This window comes from Clarias gariepinus, chromosome 3 (assembly GCF_024256425.1).
Source record: "Clarias gariepinus isolate MV-2021 ecotype Netherlands chromosome 3, CGAR_prim_01v2, whole genome shotgun sequence".
Lineage (NCBI taxonomy): Eukaryota > Metazoa > Chordata > Actinopteri > Siluriformes > Clariidae > Clarias > Clarias gariepinus.
The window spans coordinates 31,962,362-31,987,553 of NC_071102.1; the positions used below are offsets into that span (position 1 = coordinate 31,962,362).

The 25,192-nt window shown below is 37.4% G+C and overlaps 1 protein-coding gene across 2 annotated transcripts; it reads left to right on the forward strand.

Annotated features, from left to right (window-relative positions):
• Positions 1–978: 978 nt before the first annotated feature.
• On the forward strand, positions 979–23,840 carry dgat1a (diacylglycerol O-acyltransferase 1a). Of its 2 annotated transcripts, XM_053493251.1 has the most exons (17): positions 979–1,284; positions 4,482–4,569; positions 9,656–9,696; positions 10,481–10,566; positions 11,385–11,437; positions 11,560–11,665; positions 12,685–12,813; positions 14,738–14,812; positions 15,497–15,600; positions 17,121–17,159; positions 17,241–17,282; positions 19,261–19,305; positions 19,387–19,499; positions 22,133–22,198; positions 22,417–22,504; positions 22,786–22,848; positions 22,927–23,840. In XM_053493251.1, exons 1-17 carry the CDS (start codon positions 1,070–1,072, stop codon positions 23,092–23,094), a joined length of 1,521 nt encoding a protein of 506 aa, XP_053349226.1. In that variant the 5' UTR covers positions 979–1,069; the 3' UTR covers positions 23,095–23,840. The 2 variants fall into 2 exon arrangements, with proteins under 2 accessions (XP_053349226.1, XP_053349227.1); XM_053493252.1 differs by lacking the exon at positions 17,121–17,159.
• Positions 23,841–25,192: the final 1,352 nt, after the last annotated feature.

The window sequence follows — 25,192 nt, forward strand, 5'->3', positions numbered from 1 at the left end:
AAATGGATGAATTCTTCAGATGTTCTAAAAAGGATTTTAAAAAATCAGCAAGAGCAAGTAAGGTTAACAATTCACCCAGCTATGAACTTCTGTAGTCCAACCAGGGACCTCCACTCAACATTCACACACACATACAACAGGCAATTTAGGAATGCTAATTAACCTAAGCAACATATTATAGTGTTTTACTGCCAGAATGGATGTTTGAGAGACAAGTGAGCTTAATTGATGCCCAATACATTGGCTGGGAGTACTTTATTATGCAGACAGCATGTATAGCATGAGCAGTACATTAACATGAGAACTACAGCCAATTTAGCCTAAGCATAACCAGAGCACATTCAACACATTACCCACACACACATTACCACTACCCCGAACACCCTTCCCCAACAGGGTGAACACACAGAAATCCCCGCAAGGCATTCTGGTCGTCAGCCGCCGCCCCGCCCACGCCACAATATCTTTGGACTATGGGAGGACACCCACCAAGCATGGGGAAAACATGCGAGCTACATGGCATCCATGGAATCGAACCTGGACCCCGGAGGTGCGAGGCACCAGAGATAACCACTACGCCACCATGCCACCGTGGTTAGCATTGTAAGGGAAAAAATGACAGTTGATTTTTCAAAGTTACCCCAAGGTAGCGAGCGGGTAGTGACTGAAGGAGTGATCTTAGTGATGTATTGCTAATTCTACTTGATTTAAAATTGTGGGATTTATTGGCGTTGTAACCTTGAAAACATATTGCCAACCCGACTTAATCTGACCCGGTGTTGACCCAAAGCATTTTAACTGCCTAAAATCAGGACAGTGTTTTTGATGTAAAATGAATTTCTTTCCTCCATGAGGCCACGCCCACTATTTGATCTTTTGCGCAAAGTCTGCGGAGCATGGACGTGCGTTGACACAAGTGAACACACCCATGGTTTTTTTTTTTATATCTCCTTTTTTTTTTTTTTTAAACACGTCTCACGTATCTATCTCAAAGATGAGTTCCTCTCACTAAGACGCTGATCCCCTCCTACTGTACATCACTCACGATGTCTCGGTCGTAGATGGAAACATGGGCGACCGGCGCGAGAAAGGCGCCCTAACGCGCAGGCGGAGAACCGTGACAGTGTGCGGCGAAGCGGCGGCGGCGGCGGGCGCGAGTTCGAGACGCACGGGCAGGATCGAGCAGAGCGGCGGGGAGAGCTCGCGCAGCAACGCCACCGCAAACTGCCAGCAGGTGCACGAGACAGCCAGGAGCAAAGAGGATGGCCTTAAGGACAGGATCAGGTAAGAGCAGCGTTAGATACAGAACCGAGTTACAAAAGGTTCATTCATTCCAGTCCTGCAGGTGATGTGGTTACTGTACATGTAGCTCTGATGGTGATAGTGGTTTATACCATCAGGACGTGACATATAATCTATAACACTGATTATAATGCATATGCCACAACACTGAAGACCTGATGAAGCTCTGATGTTAATTAGTTCATCCCACCAGAACATTTATTCTTAATGCATAGTCCTGAGATTAGTCTTCTCCCTGCACTAACACACCCCCTGAACTTAATAACCTTATAATTAACTCATTATTAAATGATATCTGAAATGAATGATGTCAAATCAGAAGTTGGCGCCTCTGTTTTTATCATTAGATCCAAATCTATCAATTTCAGTTAATAAAGTAATAATCTTAGAATCATTGCCAGTTATCCTCAATTACTCAAAAACCGATGTATGTGTTGGAAATATTAAAGTGTGTTTAAATTCTTTGGTCATTATTTAGCATGATGAACTTTTGTAGCTCTTTATGAACTTTCCCATACACTCAATAAAATGATTTAATCAATTAATCAAATGATCAATTTTACTAAAATGAATTAAAATTACAAATCCCTTTGATTCTATTTAATGAGCTTAACATAAACTTTTACAAAATGTTGATACAAATTATTTTTAAAAAATTTGGTATAACTTTAACAAATATGTCGATACAGTAATATTTTTACTTCGGTATGTACGGTACATTATACTGTGTGTTACTTAAATATGGTTGTTTTAGTCAACTAAGAGTTCAAAGATAGCTAAATTTAGTGCAACCTTCAAGCTGATAACCAGTCTTCATTTTCTTCATAAATATACATCATATTTGTACATTCTTGCATACACGTATATATCGGTGCTACACCATATGGTCCAAAAGTTTGTGGAAAGACTTCGTTGAACATCCCAGTTCAGATTTGGTTCTCTTCTCCATTCTTCTGGGAAGGCTTTCCACTAGATTTTGAAGTGTGTAGGGATTTGCGTGCAAGAACAAGAACGTTACTGAGGCCAGTTAATGATGATGGAGGAGATATTACAGTTGTTTCCAAAGGTGTTCAATGGGTTTAAGGTTTAGGACACTCAAGTCCTTCAGTCCAAACTTGCTGCAACAGGTTAGGTCTAGTGAAAGGGAATTTGTAATGTTAGAGCATTCGAAAGCAGCCGCATGCTTCCAACTTTGTGGCAACAGTTGAGTATAGGCCCACATATGCCGTCCACAAATATTTAGCCATGTAGTTTATCTCAGATGTTAGTCTTCTGAGGTCAGTTGAGCTCCGAGTGGGTTGTCTTGTAACAAAGGTCGGCTTTAATGTTATCAGGTAGATGTTTTTGCACTGCTGAATTTTAACATTTGAGGGGTTGAAAGACAGAGCTGACCAAACTCGAGCACAGAATCATAGTGTCGTTACGGATAGTTATGGCTACGTCTGAAGTCCAGCTGTAGATCAAAGCATTTAAAGGTTAGGGGCACTGTTCAAAGGCGTTTAAGTAAAGTCATGGCAGTTTTGCCTTAGAATTTAACTTTATACGGTTTTAGTAACAATCTGCCACTGTTTCAATACTCATTGTGTCCAGCTGAGCTTACATATTAAACCTGTTAAATATAAACTGCCCTTACAAGCTAGTTAGACTTAGAGCTTTCCAATTTTTTTCATTGTAATTATGAGCTCCCCTGCACCACTAACCCTAATCTATGTATTTAAGTATTTTATAGTATATTAGTAAGGTGAGTATTTACCTCACATAAAATGCATACAGGAAAAAAAAACATCTTTTATGTGAAGAAATCGTAAACGCAGTAACAAATGTAAGAACTAAATGATGTGCATAAAGGATATTGGATATTATTTTAAAAGCATATTTGTTAGTTTCAAAAAGAAGTTCTTTAAAAAGAAGCATTTCTTATGCACAATTCCATCAATCTACATTATTAATACAACTTAATGATTTTCACTGGTATATGTGAAAATCAGGAATACACGTAGACTTCATTGTTATTAAATGTATAATTGTGTAGTATACAGTGTTGTCCAAAAGTATTGAGATAAAAGTGAGAATAAATGTTTTACTGACATTGTCGTTATTTAACAAAAAAACTAAGAATCCAGAATAATAAGAATTATTTGTTATTTATGCAATTAAATTGCTATACAACAGTCACTTTGAATTAGTATTTAGTATGTATGTACTATTTACTATAAAGTCATTTATTCTCTAATCCATGCCTGCTTGAGTGCTTACTGAAGATGATGTACAGAAGATGTTTTTTTGTTTGCAACTGCCTTTTTTTTATTATCCAACAGTTTTCTATTGAGTTTAGGGGCTGGAAATGACCCAGGTCATGTCTCCAGAAGATGAATACATACTCATATATCAATTCTTCAGTTAATTAGCACATATCTTCACGCAGGGAAAACGCAGTTTTGCACGCAGGGAGAACTATAACACACTGCATATATTGATTTAATACTTTTGGTGAAAAGGGTATATATTTATATACAACTACATATTTGCATATGTAAAAGGTCAGTTCCAGTTATCAATTACTGTATATGGTTGTAAAAAACATAAAAAAACAACAAATTATTTTTCATGCTATGAAGAGTCCACATCTTCCCATCTTGATCAGTTCTCCATGACACGTCCATCATCTGTATCGTCAGCGTTAACTTTTGACTGATAAATTACAAAACTTTACAATCAACACTTTTTCCAAAAGTCGTAAAAAAACATTTCCTCGCATAATGTTAATAAAATTCACAAGATCAGCAACTATTTGTATGTAAGGTGTTAATATGAACTGCCTTCTATACAAATTCCTGTATAAGTTGTAATTACAGAAATGATAACATGTAAACCTGTGAAGTAGTGTCAAAGCTGCTGAACTTGAAAATTAATCAACATCATCTTGACTATCACGAATCACACTCAATAATTTATTTCATTTAAGTTGTCATTTTGTGATAAAAGTATTTTGCCAAATGACAGCATATCAGTCGCCACAATCAGAGATAAGAATCATAACTTGCTGCAACACTTTTTTTTGTAATAACATAATTGACACAGCTGTTGAGCAACATAGTTTTCACAATAAAATGCCATCTCCAATTAGGATTTTATGTGTGTTTAGCACTTAAACTTTTTTGCCCTTGCTGTCTCTTCAGCTGCCATCGGCACCAGGAGTCACTGCTCAGCTCGGAGAGCGGCTACAGCAACTACAGAGGGATTCTCAACTGGTGTGTGGTCATGCTGGTAAGAGTGCCTTCGTGGAGAGGAAGCAGTTTCAGACAGAAAGGAAATGCTACTCGTCCAGCGAAAAAAAAAAAAACACTTGCAGAAATGCTGTTCCCTATTCTCTTTTGCACTGTTAGATTTAAGCAGTATACATGAGCAAGACTGAGAGTGACGTTATACTGAATATCAGCATGACTGATCCTGAATGCATCCTCAGAGGCATTTAGCATATATTATTAAGATAAAACAATACAATGACACAACCTCATTTGTACTAAAACTCTGACTTTAGTATACATTTACACCTGTTTTTGGGAGATAGGAAAGAAATAATAAAAAAAGCTGCCAGTTTTTTACAGTATGACACAAGTGATATATTTTGCACATCTGGCATAACTTCTTTATGTCTCTGTTTGACCTCTAATCAGCCATCCAGATGTTAAGTTTTTCACAACTCTGCTTTGCATGGTCAGGGTAAGAATGCGAACTCGATTGTGAAAGAAGACACTATTGTGCTTTGGCCCACTGCTTGCCACATTCGTCTGAGTTACAAATAACAGATAACTTTCTGAACTTTCTTTCTCTTTTCTTACTCTTAAACTCACTTCCCACACTCCAGGAGCCATCTTTGTACAGTCGTAGATCTGCCATGTACTTGTTTCTCTCACCCATAATTTTAGCTTAGAGGGTAATCTCAGCTTTATATGCAACAAGACAGCAAACATTTACAATGAGTTTTACTTTTTACTCAGTCGTACAGTCTGTATATTTAGGTGTGTTGAAAAAGAGATAAGGATAAGATAAAGAGACTATATTGTCATGGTAGTAATGACACCAAATTTCTTTGGTAGCTTTCAGAGACCAGCAGCAGTAATAAAGTGTAAACGAGTAAACAAAGGAATAAACGAAAGATAATTGCACTAAAATATAATAAATATAACAATATATACAATGGAATATACAGAGTCAGGCAAAAAAGGTATACACACTTCAGGTAAAGAAAATGAGTGTAATGAATATTATATTTATATAATATTAATAATGTGATCATATTATTATCATAATAATATCATATATATATATAAATTTAGTATTAAAGTAGTAATTTTATTTTCCTGTATACGCTGTATAAGTGTGTACATTTTTGTGGCTGACTGTGTATATGCAGTGGGACTTTGATCTTGGTGCAAACAATGGAGTGCAAACAGTGCAAACAGGATTGTCAGAAATTAGGAAATATTGCAGAGGTTATACTATTAATAATTAATTAATTAATTAATTAATTTAAAAATTATTATTATTATTATTATTATTATAGTTCAGTCCAGGGTGTAAAGTGTTTGGTGCATTTGCAGCAATATGGGGAAGAGGTGCAGCCAGCTTGACTTGTTCGTGTGTGTATGTGTGTGTGCGTGCGTGTGTGTGTGTTTTGTGGGAAGAATAACTTATATCCGAGTATAAGTACTTACACTGTATCAAATTAAAGTTAGACTTTCTTTTTATATACTGTCTATATACAGGGGTTGTACAATGAAACTGAAACACTGGCCAATTTAGTGTTGGAGGTTTCATGGTTAAATTTGACCAGCCTGGTGGCCAATCGCGCAGTTTTGCCTAAAATATTGTAATGCACACAACATTATGAGTGACATATTAGAGTTTAAAAGGGGACAAATTGTTGGTGCGCGTTTCGCTGGCACATCTGTGACCAAGACAGCCAGTCTTTGTGATGTATCAAGAGCCACGGTTTTCAGGGTAGTGCCAGCATAGACATTACCAAGAAGGATGAACCACATCCAACAGGAGTAACTGGTTAAGCACAGCTGCTCAACTCAATGCAAAATTAAATGTGCACCTCAAAATGTGGGGGTGGATCAATGATGGTTTGGGCTGCAATATCATGGCATTCCCTAGGCCCAATACTTGTGCTAGATGAGTGCGTCACTGCCAAGGACTAACGAACAATTCTGGAGGACCATGTGCACCCAATGGTTCCGACTTTGTATCCTGAAGGCGGTGCCGTGTATCAGGATGATAATGCACCAATAAGTGTCATGCCTTCGTGGTGTCCATCATTAAGAAACTTAGCTTCCCACATTGCTGTGCCAGCCGGGTCTCCTGATTACTAACCTGCAGCAGCTGTTTTTTTTATTACACAGCACCTATTTAAAGACACTCTGATCCTCAGATCAATGTGAAATATTTCAGCCCCAGTCTGACATTACCAAGCTGATGTTTTTTGCTCTTGTTAGTCTGATTCTGATTGTTTCTGACCCTTACACCTAGCTTTGCCTATCATATTCTGATTGTGCCATGCCCCGTGCAGCTGTAAATCACCCTTAATATCCGCGCTTGCATTCATTTAAATACTTTACAATCGTGACCATAAGATGCAGGAGGTTTGAATCTTCTGCAAAAGCTTTAATATACTTTTAAGGAATTTATCAATGTTTGATTATTTAATATTTGTATATAATTAGTTAAAAAGGCCTATATAGTTTTAAAAGTGTCAATCAATTCTGACTTTAAAACCGACTAACTTAAGATCTATTAAATTCTATAAAAGATTACATCGCACAGGTGGCTTTTTGAGTCTGTGTGCTTTTGAACAAAGGCTTAGGACGTCAGTGTTGATGTCGGTTAGCATACTGTCATCATAATAAAGGTACACAGCTTGGAAAAATTGGAAAACTGTTGTGTTCATAAGTTTCAGGACTTTTTACCTCCTTGGGGATCCACGGGATTATGCTCCCTTTGGTGTCCTGGGACTTCATGACTTATAGATCAGCACTACACGCTCAGTGTCCTCATTTATCCTCTTCACCCTTTACCCTTTTCTCTCACCCACTGACCTGAGATACACCATACACTGGCCTGCATTCTTGTTGGCACACACTCGCTTGGAGCACCCAGCTAGGGCACAGATTTCTGAGCATGCTGTCTATGTCAACTACACCAAGCTGTCCGTGCCAGTTTATTCAGCAGTGACTAAATAAAGATAAACCAGATTGGGCCAGATAAACCAAGAACACATAACCTTATCAACCTAAAATGTCTGGAGGTAAACATTCATTATTTATTCACCCTAGTCAAAACCCAAACGTGTCACATTTACTCAGATTAATGGATTTTTACGAGTTTCACATGCCTAGTTTAAAAATAAACTCTAATTTCTCCTGAAGCTCAAAAGAGGGAGAGAGAGAACAGCAGTTTCTAAGCCAATATTAAATCAATCTTTGAAATGAGAACATGGCAACGTTGCTCTCCGGGATTTCATTTTCCTCATTAAAGACCCTTTAGAAAGTCCCACAATGCATTGTGTCTGGTAATGGGTAATTACGTCTATTAAGTGAGAAACGGTTGGTTGAGAGAGATTCAGAGGAAGAAAGTACAGTACAGCTTGTTACTAGAAATAATGATGCTGACTGCTGGTTTAAGTTCAATCAAAAAAATGCTGATCATATCCATATCTGTCTTTTTCTTTTACTGGCTGCAAATTCTAGAAACAGTACAAACAGTGTAGTCTTGTTTGTCCTAAAAAGAAAACAAGAATTATTATTTGCCTGCTTTTAAGAATTCATCTGTGGTTATACAGCTTTATAACTAATTATTATATTTATAACAGTTGTTGAATTCTCACATCTGATTGGTCAGAAAGTGATTCATTTTCTAGAACAGCAGCTCTGAGAGTCAGTTTGTTTGCATGGCAGGACAGCGAAAAATGTTTCATATTATTGTGCTTATGGTAACACAACATATTAATGCATATATAATACACCGATAAGCCATAATATTATAATATAGCCATAATAATTTGCCATATAATTGCACAGTAAACTGGTTGCATGATCATGGGTGCTGATGGCCGCAGGGATCCAAGGCAAGACTGTCTGTTCTGATCCACATAAAAGCCAATGCCACAAAAAGACACTAAAAAAAGTAAATGCTGGCCACGATAGAAAGGCATCAGGCCCGCAAAAGCCCATCACACACGGGGCACAGCAGGCAAAGAGTTCAAGGTCACTAATCCGGCCTCCAAGCTTGGAAAAGCAATTTTGATCAACAGACGCCCCACCCCATAACACACAGCACCCAAAGGATTCGGTGCCAACATCCCCAGTAAGACCAGAGCTGCCCCGGTGGTACAAGAGGAAACCAAAACCTAGGTGCTTATAATAATAATGGTTTTAATGTTATGGCTGACTAATGTATATTTAGATGAAAATGGGTACACAAAGAACTGATGGATTTTAAAATGTCACTCTCACTTTTTGTGCCACTTTTCTTCTTCTTTGCATGTTAATATAAGGCGGCGAAAACAACACTAGACTGAAAATTGACTTGTGGCCAACCAGATCAGCAACAAGTCCGTGTTAACTAGCAAATCTAAAAGGCAGGTCCATCAGTTTCTATTAAACTATGTGAGTTGTTGTTATTTGGTCATGGCTGCCATGCCAGTATCTGCTCTGAAGTAAGGTGGCATTGCCAAAATAGGTCAGTGGGTCCAAATGCCATTATTTGTCTGTACGTGAATGACTTGTTGCTTAGTAACCATGCTTGAGTGTTGAGGGTGTTAAGAAGGTGTAGACAGCACTTTTACTCTGTAGACACAGATTATGTATCAACACATGAATATGTGCATGTAAATTCTTCATTTGGAAAAGAAATGTGAGTAGGGTGCAAATGTGAAGCTTGTAGAGGAGTTCATTGTGACAAAGTTCCGCCATTGGAAGGCGTCCATAAGAGCGCTGTTGCAATGAGGTCAGCCTGCTGATGTGCAGCATGCTCTCTAAAACCTGCCATATTTTTATGCATTTGTATATCTATGATGCCACAAAATCACTTTGTCCATGTTAAGTCAACATTATTAGTCACTGTACATCATGGCGTTTTCTGAGAGCTCACTTGTTTAAAACCGTCTTTATTGACACAAAGGAGTTTACTGATAATCCAGTCTGGTATCTCATAGTTGAAGACTTTGAGCCTTGTGATTGCAGTTTTTTACAACCCTATAGAGGATGTGGTAAATGGTAATAATTGCAAAACAAAAATCCTCCAATGATTAACAAATTGACATGCCTTTCTTTTTTTTTTTTTTTTGAAGGTTTTGTCCAATGCACGCCTTTTCCTGGAGAACCTCATAAAGTAAGTGCATGGTACATGGTACCTTTTAGTATCTCAGTTATCTGAGTGCACTTTCACAACACTGACAATGAGTCACCTACTGTACATGCACTATATTGTAAATATTAAACAATAACAAAAGTGGGAAAAGTGAAAAAATCCAAACAAATTTCAAGTTTGTTGCATAAATTATTATACAGTGAAAACTACAGTATATTCAGTGTGGCCTTCCTGTCAGCCACAATGGAAAACCACTGAATTTATAAATATTATATAATAATATATTATATATATTTATAATTATACTTATTAGTATTATTTCAAAATCTGCTTGTGTGGAATTTAATCCAACACTTCCAGAATTCCAAAAAACATCTTTAAGTGTTCTGTTACTCATCTCATGTTCCCCCAATGTACAGAAACACCATACAGTTTTATTGTATGTATTAGATTATACATTAACTCAATTAGACGAACTGCAGTTTCTCATTTCTTAAACCAGCACTGACATGATTTTATTTATTGTACTTCTGCCATATTATTAAATAACTGTATAGTTGTCTGAACAAGCAGGTATTCCTAATAAAGTGGACACATGTGTGTATATACAAAGTAGAGAGACAGAGAGAGAGAAAATCGTGATATTAAAACAATCACAATACAAATTAATTTCAGGTAAACCTTGTTATATGGATGAAATGATATTTTGTCTAACCCTATACTGGTATTTGTTTAGAACACACTGTCTTTGCAGTAGAAATCAGAGTACTTCAGTGAACTTGTTTATTCTCTCTCATGTGTTCAGATATGGCATACTGGTCGACCCCATTCAGGTGGTCTCTCTCTTCTTAAAGGACCCATACAGCTGGCCTGCTGCATGCCTTATCATTGGTAACTTATAGTTTTTAATTTTACGATTGAGCAGTTACAGTTTACAAATACTTTTCATGCAGAAAATGATATTTTTCTGTCATTCTTTATTTCACATTCCTTCTCATTATTGCACACGTCTGTTTTACGGTTCTGTCTTTATTTTGGCAATTTAGACACAACAGCTATAATAGGTTCTTTAAGAAAGAACCCTATACCTGTTTTGCTCTTTTATACTTATTCATGCACAGAATGTTCAGCAAAGCGAAGATACTTCCTGTGCAACACAGCGGCTGCTGCAAGTGTCTGAATGTGATAGAGAGCTATTGTCATGTACCAAAGTGAAACTAAGACTGGTATAGGGGGAGGTGGAGTTTTTATATTGTTTATAATGTTTCTCATAATCTTTAGCATGAGAAGGTTACGTGTGATTGAAAAGGTTTCGTTGTCAACAAAACTCAACATTTTTAAATGTATTGTGCTGCTAGTATAATCTGTTTGACTCACTACAAACTCCATTTGTAGTCAGTAGTCAGTTTTCTGTATGTTTTATTAAAAAATCTATCAACATATTATTGATATTAAATTTCATATTTCAAAACTGCAGATTGATTTATCCATTGTGACAAAACTGTGCCTTTATTTATGTATTTATTTATTTATTTATTTATTTTTATTATTATTATTATTATTATTATTAATAATATTTCATTATTAGGTCCTAAATGTAATGATCATTAATCATGAGCTGTCGTTTCCAAATTAAAGCTCATCAGTTGAATGTTTTCTCCTCTTGCCTTGACCCTGCACAAGTCTAATATGTGAATTTGTTCTTTCAGCATCTAACGTGTTTATCATGGCAGCCCTGCACACAGAAAGACAGCTGGCTATGGTGAGCCTCACACTAATCCTCTAGGGGCATCTCTGAGTAAAAACCAGTTATAATTACCTAGTCATAATATCCTTCTGCAGAGATATATTTTGACCGGATGATGTGTTTTCACTTGTTTTTAGGGAAAAATCTCTGAGAGCACTGGGACTTTTCTTTACTTCATAAATCTAATTGCTGTCTTGTGCTTTCCATCAGCAACCGTCCTGATGCTGACCTCTATGACCCCAGGTACTGTTTATTTCCTTCATATGAGCACACGAGACGTGATCTGTTAATGCTGTAGACTTCTTTACAGATCCTGTTCTGTACTACAAAGTGTGTCATCATGGGAGCTGCCTGATTTTCACTGTCCTTATTAAGTCACTTACTGAAACAGGTCATACACCACGGCAAGACTGAGCAGCGGCAAGGTCTCTCCCAGGCACCGATTTTAAAGCAGCCTGGGGTTTCAAGATGTGCTGTTTAAGCTATTTTGAAGAAGCGCAAAGAAACGGGCGATGTTTAAGACTGTAGACGCGGTGGTCAGCCAAGCAAACTTAATGCAGCAGATGAATTTCCCTTTAACACTGGAAGATGTCAAACAGTGCCATAAACAAAGAAATGATGGAAACCACTGGGACCCAGATACACCCATCTACTGTCTAGACAAGTCTGGCTAAAAGTAGTGTTCATGCAAGTATTGTGGCCCAAAAGCTATACATCTGGTTATGGAAACGAGACTTAACAACCAAACTATGCATTAAAACAGGAACTGGGGTGCATAAAAATGACAGCAGGTCCTCTAGGCTGATGAGTCAAAATTTTAAATTGTCTGTAGCAGGAGACAGGTTGTTTTGCCAAAGGGCTAGAGAGCAGTACAATAATGAGTGTCTGAAGGCAACAATGCAGCATTGTGGACATTCCGTACAAGTTTGGGACTGAATTTCTGCAAATAGAGATTAATGGTGTCCTCAGTGCTGAGAAATACAGTGTTGAGAAATTCTGTTTTTTTTTTTATTGATCTATTTCTATTTCTGAAAGCATTTTTACTTTACAGCATTTTTTCTACACCAGCCTAAAACTTCTGCACAGTAGTGTGTGCATGTGCATCAATGTATTTATACATACACTCGTATACTGTAAATATTTTAATACTGTTTTAATATACTATACTTGTATACACTGTACTATATATGAATTATTTAATTTTGCACATAATTGTACACTATATGTCTATTTGTGTGTGTGTGTCTATTTGTGTTTTGCAGTGGGTGGAATCATTGCACTATCAGTATACACAGTCATTTTTCTGAAGCTTTACTCCTACAAGGATGTGAATAAATGGTGTCGGGAGATTAGACAAGTCCAAGCCCGAAAACTGTCTCGTTCCAACTCCTGTGAGTCCGAACATCACACACAGCAGTCTGCACATGTCCAATGTACTACCAAGAGCTAGTTACATAAAATATGACTGTGATAAATAATACTCTAATATACAGTAGGCTATACAGTATATTTAGGCATATATTATTTAACACTGAGAAACTGATTGAAACATGGATTGTAATATTCCAGTAATATTTAAAAACATAAACACATAATACAAACACCTCAATTCAAATAGTCTGACCCGAGTCGGCCCGATTGGCATGATTTTTCAATCAGAATGAGTGAGGTAAACTTTAATAATTTATCCAGTAGGTAAATATGAAATAGTTAAAATACTTGATCTAAATGTTTCTCTCTTGTTAAAACTTTTTTCTGTGCATGTTTGCCCCATGTCCATTTGCGTCCATTGCATTTCACAGATAACTTTGTACATGTCCGAAAACATGCAATTCTGATGACATGCTTTGATACATTATGATCTGATACATTATCAGATCAGTATCCTTAAAAACAGCTAAGTTGGAGTCTTTAATCAGAATGATCTGATTCAGAAAATATGTGGCTTCACAAATGCTTTGCTGCGTACCTCGGTTGTAACGAGTGGTTATTTCATTCAAAGTTGCTCTTCTATCAGCTTGAATCAGTCGGCTAATTCTTCTCCGACCTCTAGCATCAACAAGGCATTTTCGCCCACAGGACTGCCCCATACTGGATGTTTTTCCCTTTTCACACCATTCTTTGTAAACCCTAGAAATGGTTGTGCGTAAAAATCCCAGTAACTGAGCAGATTGTGAAATACTCAGACCGGCCCGTCTGGCACCAACAACCATGCCACGCTCAAAATTGCTTAAATGACCTTTCTTTTCCATTCTGACATTCAGTTTGGAGTTTAGGAGATTCTCTTGATCAGGACCACACCCCTAAATGCATTGAAGCAACTGCCATGTGATTGGTTGATTAGATAATTGCATTAATGAGAAATTGAACAGGTGTTCCTAATAATCCTTTAGGTGAGTGTATATATATATATATATATATATATATATGTGTGTGTGTGTGTGTGTGTGTGTATATATAAAATTGATTTTTATTTATTTTTTTTTTTTCTTGTCCAGTTTTTAACTTTGGCTGCATTCTGTAAAGTCGCACATGCAGCTAACATATTCATGATTTCCTATACAGCAAAAATGAGAACAAACCTGTCCATGTTACTCAGTACTTACTACTACATTGTTTAGCCTTTTTTTCTTTTTTTTCTATAGACTTGATTGAGGTTGTTGCCATTGTTTGCCATAGGTTTGAATGTCAGTTTCTAAATAATTTTTTTTTACTGTTTTTGTTTAGTTTCTTTTATATGAATGAATGAATTAAATTATTTATTTCTGCGCAAACAACCTGCAATGTCCACGAACAATGCCGGTAGCCCCGTCTACATGTCCGTAACAAAACCCATACAACTGGGGTGTGCATTAGGGTACTGCCTGATAAAAAAGGGCAGTTTCAGTTTACAGTCAAGTGAAAGAGGCCCTACAGTTTCTCAGGGAGCATTTCCTCAACATGTTGTTTTCTGTTTTTCAACCAGAATAGATAAACATGAGTGTTCTAATTTATGACTCATTTAGTCCACTTGGCCTGCAGTAACAGAAGGTACAGAGAGATTGGTGTAAAATAACAAGGGTTTTATCTTTATTCATAATGTGTGTTCAGTTTACCCCAGCCCTGCGTATCAATGCTTTTTTGATTCCTAAAGGTGTATGTGAGGTTTCATCTTTTATAAGGCTGCCATCTGCTGGACAGATGTTGTTCTGGAGTTTTCTGCAGAAATAAAATATCAATTTTTTTATACATAATAAGTTTCTGATTTCCAGATGTAGGAAAACTTTATATACCTCATGACCCTTTGCTACTCTACTCTGCTGTCCCTGGTTGCAGGTCCATCTGTGCAGAGAGCCAATGGGAATTCCACTCAGAGTCATGTGACCTACCCGGGCAATCTCACTCACAGAGGTACTACTTCTGGAAGGTTTCGGTTAAGAATGCGTGATATGGACAATTTTGATAAGATATAAGATTATGAGAGAGCATTGAATCCATGAAGCAAGACATGTTAGTACAAAATTAAAAATGTAAGAGATCGGAAAATAAGCAAGCACAGCACAGCAAAGCATCAGAACAACATCAAGGCGCAGAACTTGTGCTGCATTAAGTTAAAGAAAATATCCCTTTAACTTTCCATACAGTAAAAGTCAAAAAACTGTTCTCAGTCTTCTCAGATTCAAAACAACATGCCATTAATAGTAAATACATGAGCACTTCTTTACGTTTAAATGTATTATATTGTATATACTCTACCAACATGTGTTTATGGTCAGTCGTCATACAAATGCATGATCACAGAGTGTACCTTGCTGAGGAAAAAATAAACCACTTATCACAGTTACTGGGCTAACTATGGGTATTAGGTGCTTTTTCCTATAGTATCTGCCCCTGTTCTTTTATAACCCTGAAAATCAGATGTTTCTATATTTTACTGTGCAATAATTAAGAAAGATAAAGGCATTATATTTAAACCTAGTACTCACTTGAGACCTGCCTGAGTCATCTCTCTCTTTCTCTCTCTCTCTCTCTCTCTTTCTCTCTCTCTCTTCCTCTCCTCTATTCATTTTCTGTCCCATTCTATCTTTTCGATAGATATGTATTATTTTATTTATGCCCCAACATTGTGCTACGAGCTAAACTTCCCCCGGTCCCCAAGAATACGGAAGCGTTTCCTGCTTAGGAGACTTTTTGAAATGGTGAGTTTGAATTGTAAATGCAACTGAATGCAACATGGAGTTTTATGTGTATGTGTATTGGCAATGTTTATAAAATGTGTGTTAATAAAATGTTATAAGCAAGTACAGTGAAACCTTGGATTGTGAGTACCTTAGTCTGCAAGTGTTTCGCAAGTTGAGCAAAAATGTTAAATAAAGTTTAACTCGGTAAACGAGCGAGGTCTTGAAATACGAGCAGTATTGTGGGTAATCGTCTTCCAAGTTTGGTCTCAGTGCATGTGTGTCACTCCTTTAGTCAACATCCGTGCGCACATGTACTTCTTACTATAACACTGTAACACTGTGACCGTGTGTGTGTGTGTGTGTGTGTGTGTGTGTGTGTGTGTGTGCAAAAAGCATTTTTTATTTTGTGTTTGTATGTGTGTGTGCGTGTATGTGTGAGTGAAAGTCTCTTTCGGTAAACGTGTGTGTGTGTGTGTGTGTGTGTATGTGTGTGTGTGTGTGTGTGAGTGCGCTTGTGTGAGTGAGAGTCTCTATCGGTAAACTGGTGTGTGTGTGTGTGTGTGTGTGTGTGTGTGTGTGTGTGTGTGTGTGTTCACGGACTTGTGTGAGTGAGAGTCTCTGTCGGTAAACTGTTTGTGTGTGTGTGTGCACGCTTGTGTGAGTGGGAGTCTTTGTCTGTAAATTGCTGTGTGTGTGTCTGTGTGTGTGCGAAAAAGTCATGCCCTCTTCCTCTCCTCTCACAACACAATCACAACAGCTATGATTCTTTTTAAAGGTAAAGTGTAGGTTAATTAGTTTTATTTTTACTTTAAATTTTGTATTAATAATTTTTGTATGAATATTTTTGGGCTGTGGAATGAATCATCAGAGCTTCCATTATTTCTTATAAGGGAAATTTGCTTTGATTTACAAGTATTTTGATATACACACAGACTTCCAGAACAAATTATGCTGGCTATCCAAGGTTTAACTGTATTTGAAAGATTATTAATCATTAGTGACTAATAAAATAAGAAATAAAAGTATTATGTAATTTATAGTGCGAATCATCGCATATTGTTATGGGAAACATTGTCATGCTATTATTTATATATTTGCCAATAACAGTATGTCCTGAAGTGTTTTATTTGTATTATTCTAAAGCACCTTTTAGATCATTTTCTTGTAAATTAACTGTTAGCATATATTTATGATAACAAGCATACTAATGGAAACATTTCAGCCGGCGTTGCCTGATTTGTATATAAAGGATTAATCAAAATCCCATCATCTTCTAACTGATGATCATCTATTTTTATATCTCTTGCACTAATGACTAAATGCTGTCATAGGGCTGCAGAAGTCATCCTACCATCTCCCTGCAGTTTCCAGTTCTCTCTTCTTCCAAAATTCCCCCTAATTCTGCTGATGTTTTTAGTCAAATTTAGAAGCAGTATTTATCCAGAGCATATTTCTTGCTAATAAATAATTTATCACCATATTACTTTGGCTTCTATGACAAATATAGGTCATACACACCATATCTGTTTTAATTACAGCTCTTTTTGATGCAGTTACAAGTTGGCTTGATACAGCAGGTATGTGTGGACAACCTAGAGCTTTACCCCATTTCAGTTATTTCTGTGTTTACTGTAATATATAAACCATCTGTTTTCTAGTGGATGGTGCCAACTATCCAGAACTCCATGAAACCTTTTCAGGTAAAGCTTTTACATTCAGATGTTTTCATTAAGACTACATATTTAACGTAGCAGTAAATGTGGGCTACACAGGCAAACAGAACACATGATGGACAGACATATTTAATTTTAATGCTCTTTTAGTTACCCAAATTTGGGGAGAAAAGGTCATGATGGTGAGAAAGTGCTGGTGCTTTGTAGGAGATTCTTGGCTAATGACAGCAGCAGAGAGAAGTTTTTGTAGGTCAGGTTTTGTAAGTCACTCTGTATCAATCTGTATCTCATAAATATGAGCCTAGGTGAGGCGGATGTTTAGCTTAGTCTGCAAAATCTGCAGAGTAGAGTTAGTCTTAGAAAGTTACAATAGCTTCGTGCTGATACTTACTTAGGGCCGTAATGCAACCATGTCTTATTTAGTAATCCTGCCGCATAAAGTCTATTAAATTATCTATTAAATTTGTGGACCATTGCTGGAGCTCTGTGGTAGCCAGAACGGAGAATCTGTATTGCTAGTGTATGTTGGTAGTGCTGGTAGTGCACTGCTTTTGGCTTTGCCTTATGACTTCAGGCCAATAACCTGTCATCATGTCAAGCTAGAAATGATCCAGAAGGTCAGTCAAATCATCAATGAGTGAGTCAAAATTTTAGGTGTGGTTGAGATGATGAATGTCATTATAGACCCTTACACTCCCATTGGGTTTTGAGGACTGTAACAGTGGAGCTAGATCAGGGGTAAGTATATTCTTTGATAGTCCTGGCTTGAAACATTTTGACCATTTCCTGGGAGAACTTGTGGATAAAAATGACAAAAAAAGACAAAAAAGACTTGTCGTCCGCAGTCACTACTCACCTTTCTCTGTACCGTTCTACTCACCGTATTGTTTTTTAACTTTCAACTGGGTTTGCTTGGGGCAGGTGAGTGACTCATGTCTCATGAGTTCAGTAGTTTTTTTTTCCTCTATTGAATTTGAAGTTTTGATTCAAGAAGAAGGCTCTCTGAGGCAGAACCTCATAACTCTGAGGTTAGACCTCTGGGCCTCTTTTACAACTGAAACTTTATTCTTCTTACAATGGTGCTCTCATACCCACTGTTTTATGATCGGCTGCTGGGAGAGCCCGGGTTTACAGTGACCGGTTGGATTTTTTCTGTAGCTGGCATCAAATGATGCCTAGCAAGTGATCCAGTTGTTGTCTGGGGCTCTCTGACGGATGGCATGGCGTTTATGGAATTGGATGACAGGAAAGTTCGTAGACAGACGTCAGAATGTACGGATTTAAGTGTCACTACTCTTTACAATAGGCAAATTGGGAATCATCTGTGAGTACCAGAATGAGGGGTGAAGCCTATTCAAATTCTCCCAATTTTTTGCATTACACTTTTTACAATACACACATCTTTTTGAATGTCTGCAGAAAAACCTCCACATGGTCCTTAGCAGTAAGTTTAGGCATGAGTTGGTGGGCTTCTTACTGGAATTTGGGAAGGGGAGGTGTTAAGTCATACTTGGAGATATTTGGCAATTTTTGGTGTTACTGTGTGCTGTTCCAAAAGCATGTGTTGCTTTCATGTGTTGCTCCATGTCCAGATACAGCTGTGTTCAGTTCCCAGTATAGAGATTCTCCACCAGTATAGAGATTGCCTGCTGAACACCAGTTGAGGTAGAAGTGGAAAATATTAGTGTTTTTATTGACTCAAACTTGCAGGAGAAAGGTCTTTAGTCATAAGACCTGGGGTTTCATCTGCAGACGTGGCTCAATATAGAGGTAGTCTTATTAGAGTGTTATAGTGACTTCACAGGTCTACTGCACCTCACTTCTCATTTTATACCATTCCAGCAGCGTATGGAAGGTGAAAAATAGGAGAGCTTGTGCTGCACAATCAGCTATATATCTTTTGGTAATCATGTCCCTAAGCAATGCTGTTAAGGTTGTTTAATAGCCCTGTGGGTACTAAAGTGATATTCCAAAAGGTTTTTAACCATCTCTTTTTTTGTGACAGGACATGGACTTGTCCAGGATGGTGGAGCGTCTCCTTAAGCTTGCTGTGAGTACAGAAAACTTGTATTTTTTAACTTGCAAATTATTATGCCATTTTTACTAATAACTCATTCTTATTCCCTTGCAGGTACCTAATCATTTAATATGGCTCATCTTTTTTTACTGGCTCTTTCATTCCTCCATGAACTTTGTTGCTGAACTGATGCAGTTTGGAGACCGAGAATTTTATAGAGATTGGTGGTGAGTATATGTTGTTGTCCCGTTGGGCATGGTGATATGAACATACAGCGATATAATTGATGTAAGTGATATAAGCTTTTTCATAGCATATTAATGGGTGATGTAGGGTTTCAGCTTTTTGTAAGAGGTGAATCAAATCTTTAAGGATCTGGGTTGATTTTATTAAACTGATTAAAATTTATAACATACAGTACATTTTATCACCATTTAGTGTATCTTACCAATTCTGTTTATCACGTCGCCACCGATGATAACAAAATCTAGTATATATCAATTATGAGCAAGGTAATGTAAGATCTGGGCAAATGTTTAGACTTAAAATACTGTACATGACCAAGACAACAGTTCTTCATAAAGAAACAAGAATTTATTGAACTAATCTACGATACATGACACTACGCTACTTAAACACACATACACATATACACACACATACACAAACAGTTCAGAGGTTGAAAGTTAATAGAGTTCTTCTAGTACTGTTTACTAGACCTGAGAAAGTCACAAGAGCAGAGCCTTGGGTTTAATTGTACTGTTTAGTTGTGAACCGAGCACCAATTCTCAGCAAGGTATGAAGCTTTGTTTGTTTACTTGCATTGCGTTTCGTTTTCATCCAGTGGTTCACCTCCAGCAAGGGGAATCACAGCGTTGCTGATTGGTTGCGCTGTTGTTGAAATGACATCTTTCTGGCAAGCCCTTCAGTGATGGGTTGGTTGCCTGGTTACCGATGGCGGCGTACGGGAACTTCTTCTGAGGGTTTCTTCGTTGCAGTTATTGAAGAGCAGAAGACCCGGTCGCTTGGTGATGCAGTGGCCAAAAGACAAAGGCGAAGAGCGCCTGCAAGGGCGGAAGGACGCCTGCAAGGGCGAACGAGTAGCGAAAACGCAAGTTTGCAATGACAGAGACATGAGGAGGCTGTTCGGACCTTGGGTTTTTGACCTTGCCGAGTCGATCTGTTCCATGGGTGATTGGTCCAATTGGATGTGGTTGCAGGGCTTAGCCACGTCTCACATGGTTTCCCATTTTGTGCATACATTAGCCCAATGTTTTGGCTGTCACGTGGGGCCATCCGGATGGGTTTTTTAATACCGTTTTAAAGTATATTTGCATGAGCTCTGTTCATGCTACCAAGTTTCCGTGTACACTAACGTTCTTTGACAAGCTGTCGGTTGATACCAAACATGCCATACCTAGTATACTCATTCATACCTATATCTGAAGGAAGAGGTTGTAAACTTGGATTACACTTTCTAGGTTTAGGAAAAATAGTAAAACATACAAACAGACATAACACATCCTACATAAACATATACTGTATATAATTTAGCCCTACCGGCATACTTTAAGGATTGTCTTTGGAAGTGTTTGTGCAACTACGGTCTCTTTGTTCCTGCGGAAGGCATGTGCTCTGGAGGTCAACGAGTGTGCCAGTGATATGAGTTGGGGAGGGTTTTTCCCCACTTAAAGATGTAAAACTGTCTCCTTTGTTTATCGGATTGCCGATTTACACCGTTGTAGTCGAGGTTACATTAACTGGTCTTAACTGGCTTTAGTCTTTGCCTGATTTGGTGAAGTTTCCCGCTTATTCCTGTCACAGATGCTGCTTTGTGTCACAAATAAGATAAGGTTAGGGGGGGTGGCACCATTCAGGTGGGAGAGGGGTTCTGGAATGTGATCGATTGATAGTTTACTTTGGGGCCTGTTCATCCCTACAGTGATAATATTTAATGCTGTTACTTGGGTCAGGTCTACACAAAAATGGTTAGTAAGAAATAATAAATGTATTTTAAGAAGCCATTTTAACCTATGTGTAAACTATGCATGCTTTGTGCATTGCATTTTAAGCAAAATGGAAAGTGCCCTGGTCTGGGTTAAAGCTTATTTCTGGGTTGGAAACTATAAAAAGTCAGAAATAAAAGCACTAGCCAGATTTGATGTATAACAGTATTGAAATTACAGTTTATTCAATATAGCTTTAAAGCTAGATGCTTATTGCCCTATCATCCGGGGATCGCTGGTTCGAACCCCGGATGATGCTGTTACCTCTCACAGCCGGAGGCACAGAGAGAGCTGATTGGCCGAGCTCTCTCAGGGGGGAGGGATGAGAGGTACTTGCGCTTCCACATTAATCACGGCTCTACAGCCAATCAGGGGCGTCTGTGAGCTCACGCACGCGGAAGTGAGTGAGCAGTTCGAAAAGATGCGGTCGGCTGACATCACGCGGTTCGGAGGAAACACGGGATAGTCTTCGCCCTCCCGACTGAGTAGTAGTAGTAGTAGTAGCCTTTATGTGGGAGCCCCCTAGCAACAGGGAGGAATTGGCTACGACTAATATTGGGGAGAAAATTGGGAAAAAAAAAAAAAAAGGCTAGATGCTTATAAACACTTTTTTTTTAATTGCACCTTAATACCAAATCAACCAACAAAAAAAAAAAGGAATGCCATTGGTCTACAGTAAAAGTGCAATACATAGGTTCTGCTATCTGCAACTCCCCCTAAACCATTCATGGGAATTTGACCACACCTTTATTTGAACCTTTATTTGAAAGTGTAGATCTGCACTGTCTATTGCATTTTTATAAGTAGCACGTTCAGAGACATGTGTCCTCTCTAATTTTTTCTTGTTTTTGTAGGAACTCAGAAACAGTGCCATATTTCTGGTCCAACTGGAACATCCCGGTCCATAAATGGTGCTTGCGGTCAGTCTCTCTCTCTCTCTCTCTCTCTCTCTATATATATATATATATATATATATATATATATATATATATTTTTTTTTTTTTCCCATGTCTACATGTAGATATTAGGATTTTACAGATTGCATTAAATTTGGTATTCAACAGCCTCATTAATCTTAGTCACACACTGTTATTACTGTAACTACATTGCTGTGTTCCGTTTTCTTCTCTGCTCTCAGGCACTTTTATAAGCCCATGTTGAGAAGAGGTCTGAACAAGCTGACAGCCCAGATCGCCGTGTTTTTTCTCTCTGCATTCTTTCACGAGGTTTTAACACTTTCAAATAATTTCATGCATAAATCTTATAATGTCTGATAGTCCAAGTACCTAATCACATTAAAGATGTTTTAGATCATGCTGAATATTGCAAAGACATAAATAATGAAAAAGTTAAGAACAAACTTTTTGTTGATATTTTAAATAGTGTAGTTAACAATATTATCTAACAGTAAGCCTTTTTAATTGAATTTACTAAAAATGATACAGTGGAGTACTTGTATGTTCAGGTGTTTGATTTTCAGTAATCCGTTATGTTTGTTCTCTCTCAGTACCTAGTAAGTGTGCCACTGAAGATGTTCCGCCTCTGGGCGTTCATGGGAATGATGGCCCAGGTAAGTGTAAAATCTGATTGTGGCAGTATATTCAAACCATGAGCGATTTTAGAGTTTTTATTGATTTTTTTTTTAAAGATTCCACTTGCATTGTTTGTGGGCCGCTTCCTGAGAGGTAACTACGGCAACGCTGCAGTGTGGATCTCTCTGATCATCGGTCAGCCCATTGCTGTGCTCATGTATGTCCATGATTACTATGTACTTCATTATGGAAGTGCAACAGAGGGTGGGGCTTCACCGCAATAATCAATATGCTGAATAATAATAATAATAAAATCAAGGCTGTTTTTAAATGCACAATCGTTAAGGATACAAGTAAAAATCGTCATTACCATGAACAGGCAAATCCTCTGCTAATGCACTTTATTAGCATGGAGAGACAAGGATATAGACAGATGAGCAGACAGACGAAGAGAAAGAAGAAATTAATTAACCAAACAAAAAGAGGGAACAAGAGAGAAGGAGAGGGAAAGCATCAGCATAAAGTTGCAATGAAGCTCACACACCCTGATTATGACAGGGAGCTTACAATCTTTCTTTTTAATTATGTTTTAAGAACGTTATATGAACATTATTTTGCACTTTGTCAAAGTGTTTAATTCAGTTTATGTTTTATTATCCTTTATATAGTAAAGCCATTTAGGTTTTTGCACTTTGTCAATTATGCATGTGGTTCCTAAACCTCTGCTAAATTTCTTTATCAGTTATTATATAGCAAATCATATATTAATTAATAGATTATAATTTTTATGAATGTGAATTTTAAAAATTTTATGTAAAAATGTAATGTTTTTAGAAACAGCGTTCAGCCTATTAATTTGTTAGTGTTATATACATTTTAGTTTTAATTCACATGCAATTTGCTTTCTGGAGTACCTTCAAGGAACTAGATCAGTATTTATGTACCTTTAGATCCTTTATATGTGAAAATGTCAATTATATGAATTACTTTGTAAATTAATTTGAAAGGCTAAAAACATTATATATATATATATATATATATATATATATATATATATATATATATATATATATATATCAAAGTATTTCTATTTCAGACTTTTCCACTTAATTACATTTTTGATATAGATTTGGATTTATAAGAGGTCTATTTTAGTGAGAAAAATGTTATAAATACCACTGAAACTACATAATCTTTAACAAAACCATGAAAAGTTTAGAAAATGAATGTGTAATTAAAGACACAATGCTACTTTCTTACCGGTGCACTGAAACTGTGTTGTGGCAGCTGATGTTCCAGTTACAAATAATAAAACTGGTCAAGCCAACAATGTCTTTCATGTGTTTTACATAAATCACACACATTAAGGTAATATATTATTTGATATAATAATCAAATAAAATAATATATATAATATTAATTCAAATAATATTCTGATTTGAATTTTGAATTCACATTTGAAATTGATTTTTTTTTACTGTATTTTACATTGTGCATCTAAATATCTGAACAGTGTCTAAAAGCTCCACTTGTCTGTCTTCATCTACATTTGTCTAATTTGTGAGAAGCTCAGTGAATCCTGTCCTGTTTACTGTTTTGCTTTATGTTTTTTAATATTAAAGTTTTCACACAAGAGACCTCAATTAGAAAATCTCAAAGTTATTTCTGTTATTGTACTAATCTGGAAAATCTAGCAAATGTTTCCAGAAGTAAATGTTTTGTTTATTAAAAGCTCTAATAGCTATGTCAGCCCTGTTCTGTGTCCAAATTGACCACTGCGCTGGTCTTATGGATGCCAGACCCAGAAGCACAATTCACAGTGGAGGAGGACACATCAGATGTGGGGGTTAAGGCAGTCCTTTCCAAGCGCTAAGGGGACAACCAGAAGCTACACCCCTGTGCTTACTTTTTGCACCGCCTGACTCTGCAGGAAAGAAATTATGGCATTGGGGACCCCGAGTTCCTGACTATAGAACTAGCCTTACAGGAAAAGGGACACTGGTTTAAGGTCAAAATCTTGAAGCCAGGCACCTTGTCTTAACAGTGGGACCCTCCCTGAGAGGGAGGGCAAAACAAAGAACCACACACCTGTCCCTCCGGGTTACTGCACCTGCTGCCATACTATCACGCCTGTGGTACCACCTTTCCCTGGACCTTATGACTGCTTGTCTTGCTGATTTCCAAAGAAAACGCTGTGATCCTGGTGGTGGATCACTTCTCAAAGGCGTGCAAGTGCATAACCTTGCTAAAGCTCTTGTCTGCAAAGGACAATCCTGCAACATATGGTCCATGTCCACAGCCTCCCCACTGACCTGGTCCCCAACGGCAGCTCACAGTTTGTAAGTTGATTCTGGGAAGCCATCAGCAAACTATTCGGGCCAA

Coding starts and splice junctions, on each gene's coding strand:
- dgat1a (XM_053493251.1), top strand. CDS start 1,070: ATGGGCGACCGGCGCGAGAAAGGCGCCCTAACGCGCAGGCGGAGAACC. Junction 14,813..15,496: donor GGGCAATCTCACTCACAGAG/GTACTACTTCTG, acceptor TCTTTTCGATAG/ATATGTATTATTTTATTTAT. Junction 17,283..19,260: donor ACTCCATGAAACCTTTTCAG/GTAAAGCTTTTA, acceptor TTTTTGTGACAG/GACATGGACTTGTCCAGGAT.